This window comes from Natrix helvetica, assembly GCF_964273705.1.
Source record: "Natrix helvetica genome assembly, chromosome: 8".
Taxonomy (NCBI): domain Eukaryota; kingdom Metazoa; phylum Chordata; class Lepidosauria; order Squamata; family Natricidae; genus Natrix; species Natrix helvetica.
In genome coordinates this window covers 23,276,340-23,288,862 of record NC_138559.1, presented here as the reverse complement: position 1 = coordinate 23,288,862, position 12,523 = coordinate 23,276,340, and the positions used below count along the sequence as shown (strand labels likewise).

Sequence of the window (12,523 nt, the reverse complement as noted above, 5' to 3'; positions counted from 1 at the left end):
CTGAAAGGTGACCCAGTAGAGAGAACCCTACTAAATCTGAAGAGAGTTTGTTTGATGTTGGACCTCCTGCCCTTCATCTATCCCCCCCCCCCCACACACACACACAATAAAATCTGATGTCTGGGATTATCAGGGAAGCAGGTACTGTATTTTTCAGCGTATAAGACGTACCTTTTTCCCTCAAAAAAGAGGATGAAAATCTAGGTGCGACTTATACACTGAATGCAGCATTTTTGGCCTCCCAAAACCCCGCCTCCTTTGCAAAAATGGCCATGTAGGAGGCTTCCAGAGTGCTCCTGGGGGCTGGGGAAAGCAAAAATAAGCGAAAAATTGTCTGTTTTTTGCTTCCCCACCCAGCCCCCAGGAGCATTCCACAAGGCTCCTAAAGGCTACGCATGCCTTTTTTTGGGGGGGGACAAAAAACAGGCCAGTTTTCGCGAACAACGGGCCTTTTTTAGAAGGTCTGAAGTGCGAAAACTTTTTTTTTTATTTGTCTCTTCAAAATCTTGGTGAGTTTTATTACTCCGAAAAATACGGTATGTGGAAATGATTTAATTTTTTTGGCCAATTTTTTCAGTCTCTTTCCAAGCCAAAACTCCTACCAACAATTCTTCGGTTTCCCTGCTAGATGGAGCTTTAATACTGCTGCACATACTTGGCTTGTGGGTGTTTTACAAACAGGGAAATGGTGCTGATTCTCCAGAGGCATTTTTTTTTTGATCTTTTGACTTAAGCAAACCTTCCCAAAATTCTTTCCTTGGACTTCCCGCACAAATTCCCCCCCGGGGAGAACATTGGTTTAGGAATGGGGACATTGAACAAGAACAGGGCTAGAAATAATCGTGTTTTTCTCTTTTCCCCCCTGTTTGTTTGTTTTTTGCTCAAAAAAAGTGAAAGAGGCATAGCATGCCAACCGAAACCTGTTATGCAGAGCTTTCTGAAATAGGCTAAATAAAACAGATAGTGTTTTTTTTGTCCTCGGTCTGTAGGTCAAAAAAATCTCAATCATTCGGGGCAAAAGTGTCTAAATGTAGAAGGTGACTCTTGTAGCAAAGCTGCTAATTTAACTGAGATAAGTGGGACTTTCGTTGTTAGTTGCGAAGTCCGACCCATCGCGACCCCATGGACAACGTTCCTCCAGGCCTTCCTGTCCTCTACCATCCTCTGGAGTCCATTTAAGCTCACGCCGACTGCTTCAGTGACTCCATCCAGCCACCTCCTCCTCTGTCGTCCCTTTCTTCTTCTTTTGCCCTCCATCTTTCCCAGCGTGAGGCTCTTCTTCAGGGAGTCCTTCCTTCTCATTAGGTGGCCAAAGGATTTGAGTTTCCTCTTCAGGATCCGGCCTTCTAAAGAGCAGTCAGGGTTGATCTCCTCTAGGACTGACCGGTTGGATCTTCTTGCACTCCAAGGGACTCGCAGGCGTCTTCTCCAGCACCAGAGTTCAAAGGCCTCCATTCTTTGATGCTCTGCCTTCCTTATGGCCCAACCTTCACAGCCATCCATTGCAACTGGGAAAACCATCGCCTTGACAAGACGCACTTTTGTTAACTCCGTACTCTCATATTTTTTCCTTCCCTAGACTTTGCGCCAAGTGTTCTATCAACTTCTCAAGGTCATCCTGATGCTGCCAGGGAAAGAAGGCGGCGTCTCCCTTCCCATCCCTTCTCAGCTCATCGACGCAAGGAAATTGGCCCTCAAGTTCCTCAGGTAAAACCTCACCTGCCTGCTTTCAGTTCTTCTGCATCTCTGCAGGACCCCTTTTTTGGGAAATGGTCGATATCCCACCCACCCCATCCCTTACTTACTTACTTGACTTGACTTCATTGCCATTGTACGTATGTACACAGTATACACATACAACGAAATTCACAGGACACCCAGAGACCAGGCATAACACACATAACAATCCCCAAACCCTAACCCCCACCCACCCAAAAATCCCCTGCCCCCTAAACCACCCAAGCATCCACACAACAGACCAAGTTGTGCTGTCCAACAGCTCACTGATGGTGGCCCTTTAGTTCATTGTTGAGTGCAATTATAGCTCTGGGATAAAAGCTATTCAGAAATATATCGCTTGATACCTCTAAATCAGGGGTGTCCAAACTTGGGAACTTTAAGACTTGTGGACTTCAACTCCCAGAATTCCCCAGAATTCTGGGAGTTGAAGTCCACAAGTCTTAAAGTTCCCAAGTTTGGACACCCCTGCTCTAAATACATCTTGATGTATTTGTCACAACTGTGGCAAGAAAAGGTGTTAAAATGGAGCAAAGCTCACTTTAAAAAAAAATGTTTCGCTTAGCCTCAGAAAGTTTCTTGCCACCGTTGTTCAGTGCGTCATTGAGTTGGTTCAGTTAGCAACACGGTTGTTAAGTGAATCTCTTCCCCATTGACTTGGCTTGGTCGCGGGGGGGAATCACATGACCCCGGGACGCCGCAACCGTCATAAATATGAACAGTTGCCAAGCGTCTGCATTTCGATCACGTGACCACGAGGAAGGCTGCAAGGGACATGTGAAAGGCATCCATGAGTCCCTTTTTTCAGTGTCGTCGTAACTCTGAATGGTCGTAAGTCGAGGACTACCTCTATTTGCATATCTCCTATTTAGCTCTCTGACTGAAGACCTGAAAGATGTGGCCTTCCCTGTACTGAGGATCTTGCTGCAGCATATTTGTGTCAAGGTGAGGTGTGTTTCTTACCTTTCGATGAACCGGTGCGTTTGGTGGGGGGGCAGGAATGGAGACGAATTTTCAGAACAACGGCGGTCAACTGAGAACCGATGACTTGGAGTAGTGATGGAGAAGCTTTTTCTTACGGCCTGCCAAAATTCGCGCACGCGTGCCCACACAATCTCCCCACCGAACTGCGCGCGCACCCTTCCCAGGCTCTGGAGGCTTTCCTGGAGCCTGGGCCGGGTGAAAAACAGCCCCAACCGGAGCTGACGGCTGGCGTGAAACCGAATATGGCTTCGCGTGCCCCCTGTGGCATCCGTGCCATAGTTTCGCCATCGCGGACTTGGAGTAAATGATCCTCTTCCGTGAATCGGTTGTAGCGGAAATCCAAGTGCCAACGTCCAGTAACCAGCTCTGTATTGAGGTCACTGCGATGGAACATCAGACCTTCAGCTAAATTTGATTGCTCCCTTTATTCCTTTTCATTCCAGGTTCCGGATAAATCCGAATATCGGACCTACGCAGCCTTGTCTCTGTCACAGTTGCTTTACAAACTCCCTTGCGCTGAGCATGCCCGATTCATTGCTTGGCTGTATGGATACTCACGCAATAACAAGGTGAGGAAATGAACACATTTTGGAATTTCCAACCCCTTCCGAGACAGTCAAAATGTTACCAGAGTGGATTCGGCAGGTGACAGAATTTATCCTTTAACTGATGGCCCCCTCTGCTTTGTCAGGGGTCTCCAAGCCACAGCTACTACCAGGTTGTGACCTATTCGGAACCGGGCCACACCAGCAGCGGGCCAGTGCATAAAGCAATAGCACTTAGATTTATATATCGCTTTACAGCCCTCTCTAAACGGTTTGCTGAGTCAGCATATTTGCCCCCAACAATCTGGCTCCTCATTTTACCCACCTTGGAAGGATGGGAGGCTGAGTCAACCTTGAGCCGGTCAGAATCAAATTCCTGGCAATTGGGAAAATTAGCTTGCAATATTACATTCTAACCACAGGGAGGGAGGGAAAGAAGGAAGGAAGGAAGGGGAAAAAATAGCAATAGCACTTAGATTTATATATCGCTTTACTGCCCTCTCTAAGCAGTTTACAGAGTCAGCATATTTGCCCCCAACAATCTGGGTCCTCATTTTACCCACCTCGGAAGGAAGGAAGGCTGAGTCAACCTTGAGCCAATCAGGATCAAGCCTCTGGGAGTCGGCAGAGTTCACTTGCAATACTGTATTCTAACCACTGGGAAGGAAGGAAGGAAGGAAAAAGAGGGAGGGAAGGAAGGAAGGAAAGAGGGAAGGAGAGAGGGAAGGATTGAGTCAGCCTTCCATCCTTCCGAGGTGGGTAAAATGAGGACCCAGATTGTTGGGGGCAAGAGGCTGACTTTGTAAACTGCTTAGAGAGGGCTGCAAAAGCACTGTGAAGCGGTATATAAGTGCTATCGCTGTTGCTAATATGCTTATCATTTCCTTCCGTAACAGATTTCCTACAGGGTATTTGCACTTGATGTGGCCTTGGCTTTGTTAGAACATCCAGAGAGGGTTCAGGATGTCGTTTTGGCCGAAGAGGAGCAGGTGTTTCTGAAACACAAATTCCTGGTTCAGGTCATGATCTTCGGCCGCTGTTCGGACAAAGTGCCCACCGTTCGCAGCAAAGCCCTGTCAATCTTTGCTCAGTGCCTGGAAAACAAAGTTGTGGCAAACGTACAGGATATTCAAGAGCTGTTGCATGGCAGTAAGTGTGAGCCCTCAAAAGATCACCGTTACGCAGATAGCAGTAGCACCTAGACTTGTATACCGCTTCACAGTGCTTTCCAGCCCTCTCTAAGCGGTTTACAGAGTTTACTCTTGCCCCCAAGAATCTGGGTCCTCATTTTACCCACCTCGGAGGGATGGAAGGCTGAGTCAACGTGGAGCCACTCAGAATTGAGCAGAGTCTGCCTGCAGTACTGCATTCTAAACCCTGGAAGGGAAGGGAGTTAGGGAGGGAAGGAAGGAAAGAAGGTGAGGAAAGGAGGAAAGGAGTGAGTTAGGAAAGGAGGAAGAAAGGAAGGAGAGTGAAGAAAGAAAGAGGGAAGGAAGTTGGGGAGGGAAGGAAGGAGAGTAGCAATAGCACTTACACTTATATACCGCTTCACAGTGCTTTACAGCTCTCTTTAAGCGGTTTATAGAGTCAGCATATTTCCTCGGGCGTGAAATTCACAAGTAAAAAAGAGTAACTCATCCTTTTCATTTCTTTTCCTCTGCAGCTGCTTGCTCTTCGGTCATGGATTCAAACATCCCTGCTGAAACTTTCCTAACCAATGTGGAAGGTAAGTAGTTTACACCAGGGGTCTAGCTACGTTTTGTAGATATCCGCCTAGCAGCTCTCCAAGCCAGATTAGGTTTGTGACTGTAAATCCTCCCAAGCCAGATTAGGTCTGTGACTGTAAATCCTCCCAAACCAGATTAGGTCTGTGATTGTAAATCCTCCCAAGCTAGATAAGGTCTGTGACTGTAAATCCTCCCAAAACAGATTAGGTTTGTGAGTGTAAATCCTCCCAAGATAGATTAGGTCTGTGACTGTAAATCCTCCCAAACCAGATTGGGTCTGTGCCTGTAAATCCTCCCAAGCCAGATTAGGTCTGTGACTGTAAATCCTCCCAAGCCAGATTAGGTCTGATTTAAATCCTCCCAAGCCAGATTAGGTCTGTGCCTGTAAATCCTCCCAAACCAGATAAGGTTTGTGACTGTAAATCCTCCCTTGAAAGACTTTGCTGGATGTGAATGAGCAGAATTCACAGTCAATAAAAGAAGCTTTTGTCGGGACAAGAAGTCTGCTTCAGGCTCTTGGGAAGCCTAGGTCAGAACAACAGCGGAATAAACACAACATTGGTTGTCTTTCTGAGGCTGCGGCCTCATATTTGTGCCTACACCTTTTTGAGAATTTTCCCCCAGTTGGGTAATCCCTCCCTACTCCTGTGAGCTATAAAACTCCTTGCCTCGATTCCGCGGTTTTCTGAAATAACTTATTGAGGGGGCTTCTTTTAAAGGTCGAACCAGCCATCAGCTGAAGACATTCCCCACCTTCAAAACCATCGAAGTGACCCACGAACGGGACGCCCCCGAGTTTGACGGTATGCCGGTTTTAAAACGGGGTGTCTCTTTTCCCGTATGGTCTTTAAAGAAAGAGAGAAGGAGGAAGACAATAACTTTTCTTTTAAGTTTTATTTTTCTTGCTCATTTACAAATATACATTCTCGTAAGAGCTATTGATATTTATATGTTATCCTTTAACATTTATCACTATTCATTTAAAAAATTAAAAATCTTATTTGATAACAACCCTACTACTTCTACCATCCTCCCAAACTCCCTTCTCTCCCTTCCTTTTTCCTCCTCTCCTTTCTCTTTTCTTTTTCCCCTCCCTCTCCCCCACTCCTCCTCTCTTCTTCCCCTTCCTACCCACTCTCCTACTCTTACTACCCTTCCCTTACTTCCTCTCCTTTTCCCTTTCTTCTTTCCCTCTCCTTCCTTGAGGGAGACGATCATTTTAATGCGCTTTAATTTGGGTTTACAGGAAACAAAAGAACATCAGGAAAGGGGGAACGGGGAATTTAGGAAGAAACGGTCTGAAAAAGATGAGGGAATGTTGTCCCAAAGGTGACCTGTGATTTATGACACAGACTGAGGGGAGGGAAGAAACCAAGGGCAAAGTTCAGCCATAATTAAAACGAGGTCAGATCTGACTGCAGTAGGGTGTTGCCGAAATGGTGTTCCTAATAAATGACTGGATTTCTTTTGAAACTTGGGTCGAGGCTCATGAATGAATTAGGGCATCTTTCGGAAGCCTGACAATTGGACTTCCAGGGCTGGAAGTCGCCCACCCTGTGAGTAAACGTTAAATGCTTCTGATGCTCAGTTGAGCACATGGCAGTTTTGAGACATCTCCATCCCCCCCCCCCCCCCATTCAACAGGAAAAGAAATAATGGCCATCCTTAGGCAGAGAGCGGTAGACGAGAAGACCAATGTGAGGAAATCAGCCCTCCAGGTAAGTATCTCACCTCTTCTGCTCCTGTCCAGGCCGATCAGGGTTCTTTAAAAGTAACTTTGTATAACAGAACATAAAAGCATGCAGGAGGGTACAATTTTTACATGATTCCTGTGGTTTAACAGCAGCCATTGTGGCAGAGAGGCAGAATAAATGGAATAGAATAGAATAGGAATAGGAATAGAATTTAGAATGGAATAGAATAGAATTAGAATAGAATGGAATGGAATTTAGAATAGAATATGGAATAGAATAGAATAGAATAGAATAAATATAGTAAATAGAGAAGACAAGGAAATGAAATAGAGAATGGAATGGAATAGAAAAAGAATATAGTAGAACAGAACAATGAATGGAATAGAATAAATATAGTAAATAGAGAAGACAAGGGAATGGAATAGAGAATGGAATGGAATAGAAAAAGAATATAGTAGTTTAGTTAGTTTAGTTTTATTGGATTTATATGCCGCCCTTCCCCCAAAGGACTTAAGGCGGCGTACAACATTAAAAAACACATATCACAAAAGTTAAAAGGAAAAATAAATATCCAAAAAACCAAACCAAATTAATATGACAATAACATTTAAAAAATTAAATAAAATTAACAGGCCAGGCCTAATAGTAGAACAGAACAATGAATGGAATGGAATAAATATAGTAAATAGAGAAGAGAAGGGAATGGAATAGAGAATGGAATGGAATAGAAAAAGAATATAGTAGAACAGAACAATGAATGGAATGGAATAAATATAGTAAATACAGAAGGGAATGGAATAGAGAATGGAATGGAATAGAAAAAGAATATAGTAGAACAGAACAATGAATGGAATGGAACGGAATAAATATAGTAAATAGAGAAGAGAAGGGAATGGAATAGAAAAAGAATATAGTAGAACAGAACAATGAATGGAATGGAATAAATATAGTAAATAGAGAAGAGAAGGGAATGGAATAGAGAATGGAATGGAATAGAAAAAGAATATAGTAGAACAGAACAATGAATGGAATGGAACGGAATAAATATAGTAAATAGAGAAGAGAAGGGAATGGAATAGAACAGAACAATGAATGGAATAGAATAAATACAGTAAATAGAGAAGAGAAGGGAATGGAATAGAGAATGGAATGGAATAGAAAAAGAATATAGTAGAACAGAACAATGAATGGAATAGAATAAATACAGTAAATAGAGAAGAGAAGGGAATGGAATAGAGAATGGAATGGAATAGAAAAAGAATATAGTAGAACAGAACAATGAATGGAATAGAATAAATATAGTAAATACAGAAGGGAATGGAATAGAGAATGGAATGGAATAGAAAAAGAATATAGTAGAACAGAACAATGAATGGAATGGAATAAATATAGTAAATAGAGAAGGGAATGGAATAGAGAATGGAATGGAATAGAAAAAGAATATAGTAGAACAGAACAATGAATGGAATGGAACGGAATAAATATAGTAAATAGAGAAGAGAAGGGAATGGAATAGAAAAAGAATATAGTAGAACAGAACAATGAATGGAATGGAATAAATACAGTAAATAGAGAAGAGAAGGGAATGGAATAGAGAATGGAATGGAATAGAAAAAGAATATAGTAGAACAGAACAATGAATGGAATGGAATAAATATAGTAAATAGAGAAGGGAATGGAATAGAGAATGGAATGGAATAGAAAAAGAATATAGTAGAACAGAACAATGAATGGAATGGAACGGAATAAATATAGTAAATAGAGAAGAGAAGGGAATGGAATAGAAAAAGAATATAGTAGAACAGAACAATGAATGGAATGGAATAAATACAGTAAATAGAGAAGAGAAGGGAATGGAATAGAGAATGGAATGGAATAGAAAAAGAATATAGTAGAACAGAACAATGAATGGAATGGAATGGAATAAATATAGTAAATAGAGAAGAGAAGGGAATGGAATAGAAAAAGAATATAGTAGAACAGAACAATGAATGGAATAGAATAAATACAGTAAATAGAGAAGAGAAGGGAATGGAATAGAGAATGGAATGGAATAGAAAAAGAATATAGTAGAACAGAACAATGAATGGAATAGAATAAATACAGTAAATAGAGAAGAGAAGGGAATGGAATAGAACAGAACAGAATAGAAATTTTTATTGACCAAGTGTGATTGGACACACAAGGATGGGGTTGGTTTGCTGAACCCAACCCACTGTGCCATTATAGCTACAATTTTTCATTGATTCCTGCCTAAGGGTGGGACTAGAACTCCCCCGTCTCCTGGTCTCTGGGCCATCATCGCCCCATTGCAGCTACAATTTTTCATTGATTTTACTAGCCACGTATCTCTTTGTGCTCCCTCGGTCCATCAATTGGAGGCAAGTATCTCAGTTCAGGGGTTGTGATGCCACTCCATTTTATTTTTTACCCCTGCAATATTCTGGCTTCAGCTGCCATTGAGCAGAGTTAATGGCTAACATTTGAAGCCAGCTGTTCCGTCACCTGCTAGAGAATAAATCTGAAATCTCTGCAAAATGCAGATGTTCATTGCTGCCACCCTTCTTCCCTCTGCCTCCTCTTTGTTTACTTCTTAATTTGCAACTAAAGGTGTATAAATTCATAACCGCCGTTCCTCATGGGCCTTCTGTCTAAATCAGCCCAATTGTTCTCTATCTATATCGAGAATTCCCCTCCCTGAATGTGACAGTGAGTGAAAAACGATGGGGGAGGGGGGGGGAAACGTGACCTTAACTTAGGCAAGTACTTGCTCTCCTGCCGAGAGATTTATTACTAGGTAATGAAAAATGTAAGCTTGAATAAATCACTTTTCAACATTTAAACCCTCCCCGTGTTTGGAGTATTTATAGGAGCATAATTAATTTGGATGGCGAGATAATGAATCAGCACCCACCTGAATGCAAAAAAATGGCACAAAATCCTGTTTTCCATGAATATTGTAGATTTCGGTAGTTTATTTATGGTCGATGCAGCCCTCTCCACAATTGGCAAGAAAAAGAGGTGGCCATTATAATGGCTGCAGAATTATATATCAGCAAGCCCCCTTTTGGAGTACTGTGAAGCCGTTACCATGGAAACTTCTCAGCGCTGTACAGTAAAAGCCATTTTACGGCAGTACAGTAGAAACCACTTTAAGGCACAACATGCTGTATCTTAACAACACACACACCAAGGGGGTTAGGGCTGTCACCCCCACAGTGTTTTTTTCCATAGAGTTAAGTCATCTGTAGGATGATAGGAGATAGGCAGACAGACGGACTAGATAGATAGGAGATAGATGATAGATGATAGATAGATAGATAGATAGATAGATAGATAGATAGATAGATAGATAGATAGATAGATAAATAGATAGATAGATAGGAGATAGACAGACAGACAGACAGACAGACTAGATAGATAGGAGATAGATGGATAGACAGACTGGATGGATGGATAGATAGATGGATAGATGGATGGATGGATGGATAGATAGATAGATAGATAGATAGATAGATAGAGCTGGGAAAAACTTACCATATTTATCTCTTTCCCTCTTGTTGGATGGCCAGGTGTTGACCAGCATTTTGAAGCACATGGTGGTCCCGTCTACCTCAGAAGACCTGTCCACCATCCAGGATCGTTGTCGTGATCCAGCGATCTCCGTGAGGAAGTTAGCTCTGCAGTCTATTACGGAGCTCTTACAGGTAACGTGGCACCTTTTGACCCCCTTCTTAGCCTTCCCCAAATCATAGGAAATTATACTAAATCCTTGGGGTTTGAGGCCCAAGGTGTTTTATGGAGCCCCTTTCCTAGCTCTGTTGAAGGCGTCTTTAAGGTACTTCAGCTACTGTATGTTTTTACTTTCTTTACGTGTTTCATATTTAAACTTTATTTTGAACTTTTGCCCTACCCAAGGTCATAGATACGAGGTTGGCAGCCTTTTAGAACATAGAATCTGGGTTGGAAGGGACATCAGAGGTCCTCTAGTCCAACCCTCTGCTCAAGGCAGGAGACCTTACACCACCCCTATCAAATATAAATTGAACGAATGAATCGATCCGTTAATCCATACTATTGATGACTTCTGCTTCTAATGGTTCTGGCTCCCAGAGATGTATGACTCAACACTGGTCTAAGAAGAGACACTTCCTGCTGTAGTTCTATACGCTTCTGGTTTGTGGATTAGAGGAGCCCTTGGACTCATCCATCGTGACTATCAAGAAGAACAGCGACGGCTAACCTTTTTGTAAAGGTGTGCCAAAATTGTGCTGGAGACCGACAATGGAATGCATCCCCCCCCCCACCTGCGCATGCGTGCATGACACACACACATCCGTGCGTGGGGAAGCCTGGGGAGGGTGAAAATGGTCTCCTCTGGCCCTCTGGAAGGCCGAAAATCAGCTGGCTGGCGCATGCATGCGCACCGGAGCTGAGGGCTGGTGTGCCGGCAAATATGGCTCTGCGTGCCACCTGTGGCACATGGGCCATAGGTTCACCATCACGGCTCTAGAAAGAGTGCAGAGAAGAGCAACCAAGATGATTATGGGACTGGAGGCTAAAACATACGATGAACAGTTGCAGGAACTGGGCCTGGCTAGTCTAGTGAAGAGAAGGACCAGGGGAGACAGGATAGCAGTCTTCCAATATTTGAAGGGCTGCCACAGAGAGGAGGGGGTCAAGCTATTCTACAAAGCATCTGAAGGCCAGACAAGGAATAATGGATGGAAATTGACCAAGGAGAGATTCAAACTGGAAATAAGGAGGAACTTTTTCTGACAGTGAGAACCATCAACCAATGGAACAGAAGTTGCCTTCAGAAGTTGTGGGAGCTTCTTCACTGGAGGCTTTCAAGAAGAGACTGGACTGCCATCTGTCAGAAACGGTGTTGGGTCTCCTGCTTGGTTGGGGGGGGGGGTTGGACTAGATGGCCTTCAAGGTTCCTTCCAACTCAGGTAATCTGTTAAATCTCAGCATGAGTCACCATGTGCGGCCATACAAATTTCCTAACATCAAAACAAACTCAATCCGATTGGCCCAGCCGAGCTTTCTAACCAACGTCTCCTCCTCTTACAGTCGCAACCGAAGAACCTGCTGATGCAGAAGGCCTGGCTGATGGGAGTGATCCCCGTCGTTATGGACTGCGAGACCTCTGTGCAGGAGAAAGTCCTAGAGTGCGTGGATCATCTCTTGCTCCAGCAAATGAAGCCCTGCCATAAATTCACCCATCAAGAGAAGGACCAAGTGCTGGCCTGGGATCTCCTTACGTTGCTCACAAAAGAGAGTCAAGAGCTGAGGTAGGTTCTCTTCCGACTGCCTGCGCCGAGAACCCTCCCCTCTAATCTTACGCACAATGTCCCAAAGGTGCTTTTGAAAAAATATATATCTCTTTTTTTTAAAAAAAAAATGATTTTCTATTAAATACATTTCTTAGTGATTTTTTTGAAAAGTTTTTTTTTATTTTATTTTTCCATCACTTCTCTTACATCATTAATCTTACAGTGTGTCACCTGGGTACAGTTTTTGTGTCATCGTATTTAACAGTTACATCATTTTTAATGTATTTTTATCTTACATTTACGTTTCAGTGACCTTTTAATTCCATTAATCCCCTATAGTTCTACATTCCCGCCCCCAATTACTCAGTTTTCTATTTCTTTTTGCCTACATTCATTTTCTATCCAATGATAAAAGCATCCCCCATATCTTATAATACTCTTAATCTTTCTTCTCTTTAATTACCAACTTTAATCTATTCATTTCTGTGCAGTCTTATATTTTTTTAATTACCTCTCCCGCTGAGGAATTTTTTTCCCCAATTTCTTAGTGCTGAATA

The 12,523-nt window shown here is 42.9% G+C and overlaps 1 protein-coding gene across 1 annotated transcript in view; it reads left to right on the top strand.

Moving 5' to 3' along the window:
* The window catches only part of NCAPD3 (non-SMC condensin II complex subunit D3), a 41,681-nt gene that overhangs the window by 6,503 nt on the left and 22,655 nt on the right, over positions 1 to 12,523 (top strand). Inside the window, exons 8-16 of the mRNA XM_081960569.1 lie at positions 1,580 to 1,707; positions 2,610 to 2,682; positions 3,165 to 3,290; positions 4,163 to 4,415; positions 4,930 to 4,992; positions 5,713 to 5,796; positions 6,638 to 6,711; positions 10,260 to 10,394; positions 11,764 to 11,984. Of these exons, the coding sequence (XP_081816695.1) occupies positions 1,580 to 1,707; positions 2,610 to 2,682; positions 3,165 to 3,290; positions 4,163 to 4,415; positions 4,930 to 4,992; positions 5,713 to 5,796; positions 6,638 to 6,711; positions 10,260 to 10,394; positions 11,764 to 11,984 (1,157 nt within the window). The remainder of the gene's footprint in view (positions 1 to 1,579; positions 1,708 to 2,609; positions 2,683 to 3,164; positions 3,291 to 4,162; positions 4,416 to 4,929; positions 4,993 to 5,712; positions 5,797 to 6,637; positions 6,712 to 10,259; positions 10,395 to 11,763; positions 11,985 to 12,523) is intronic.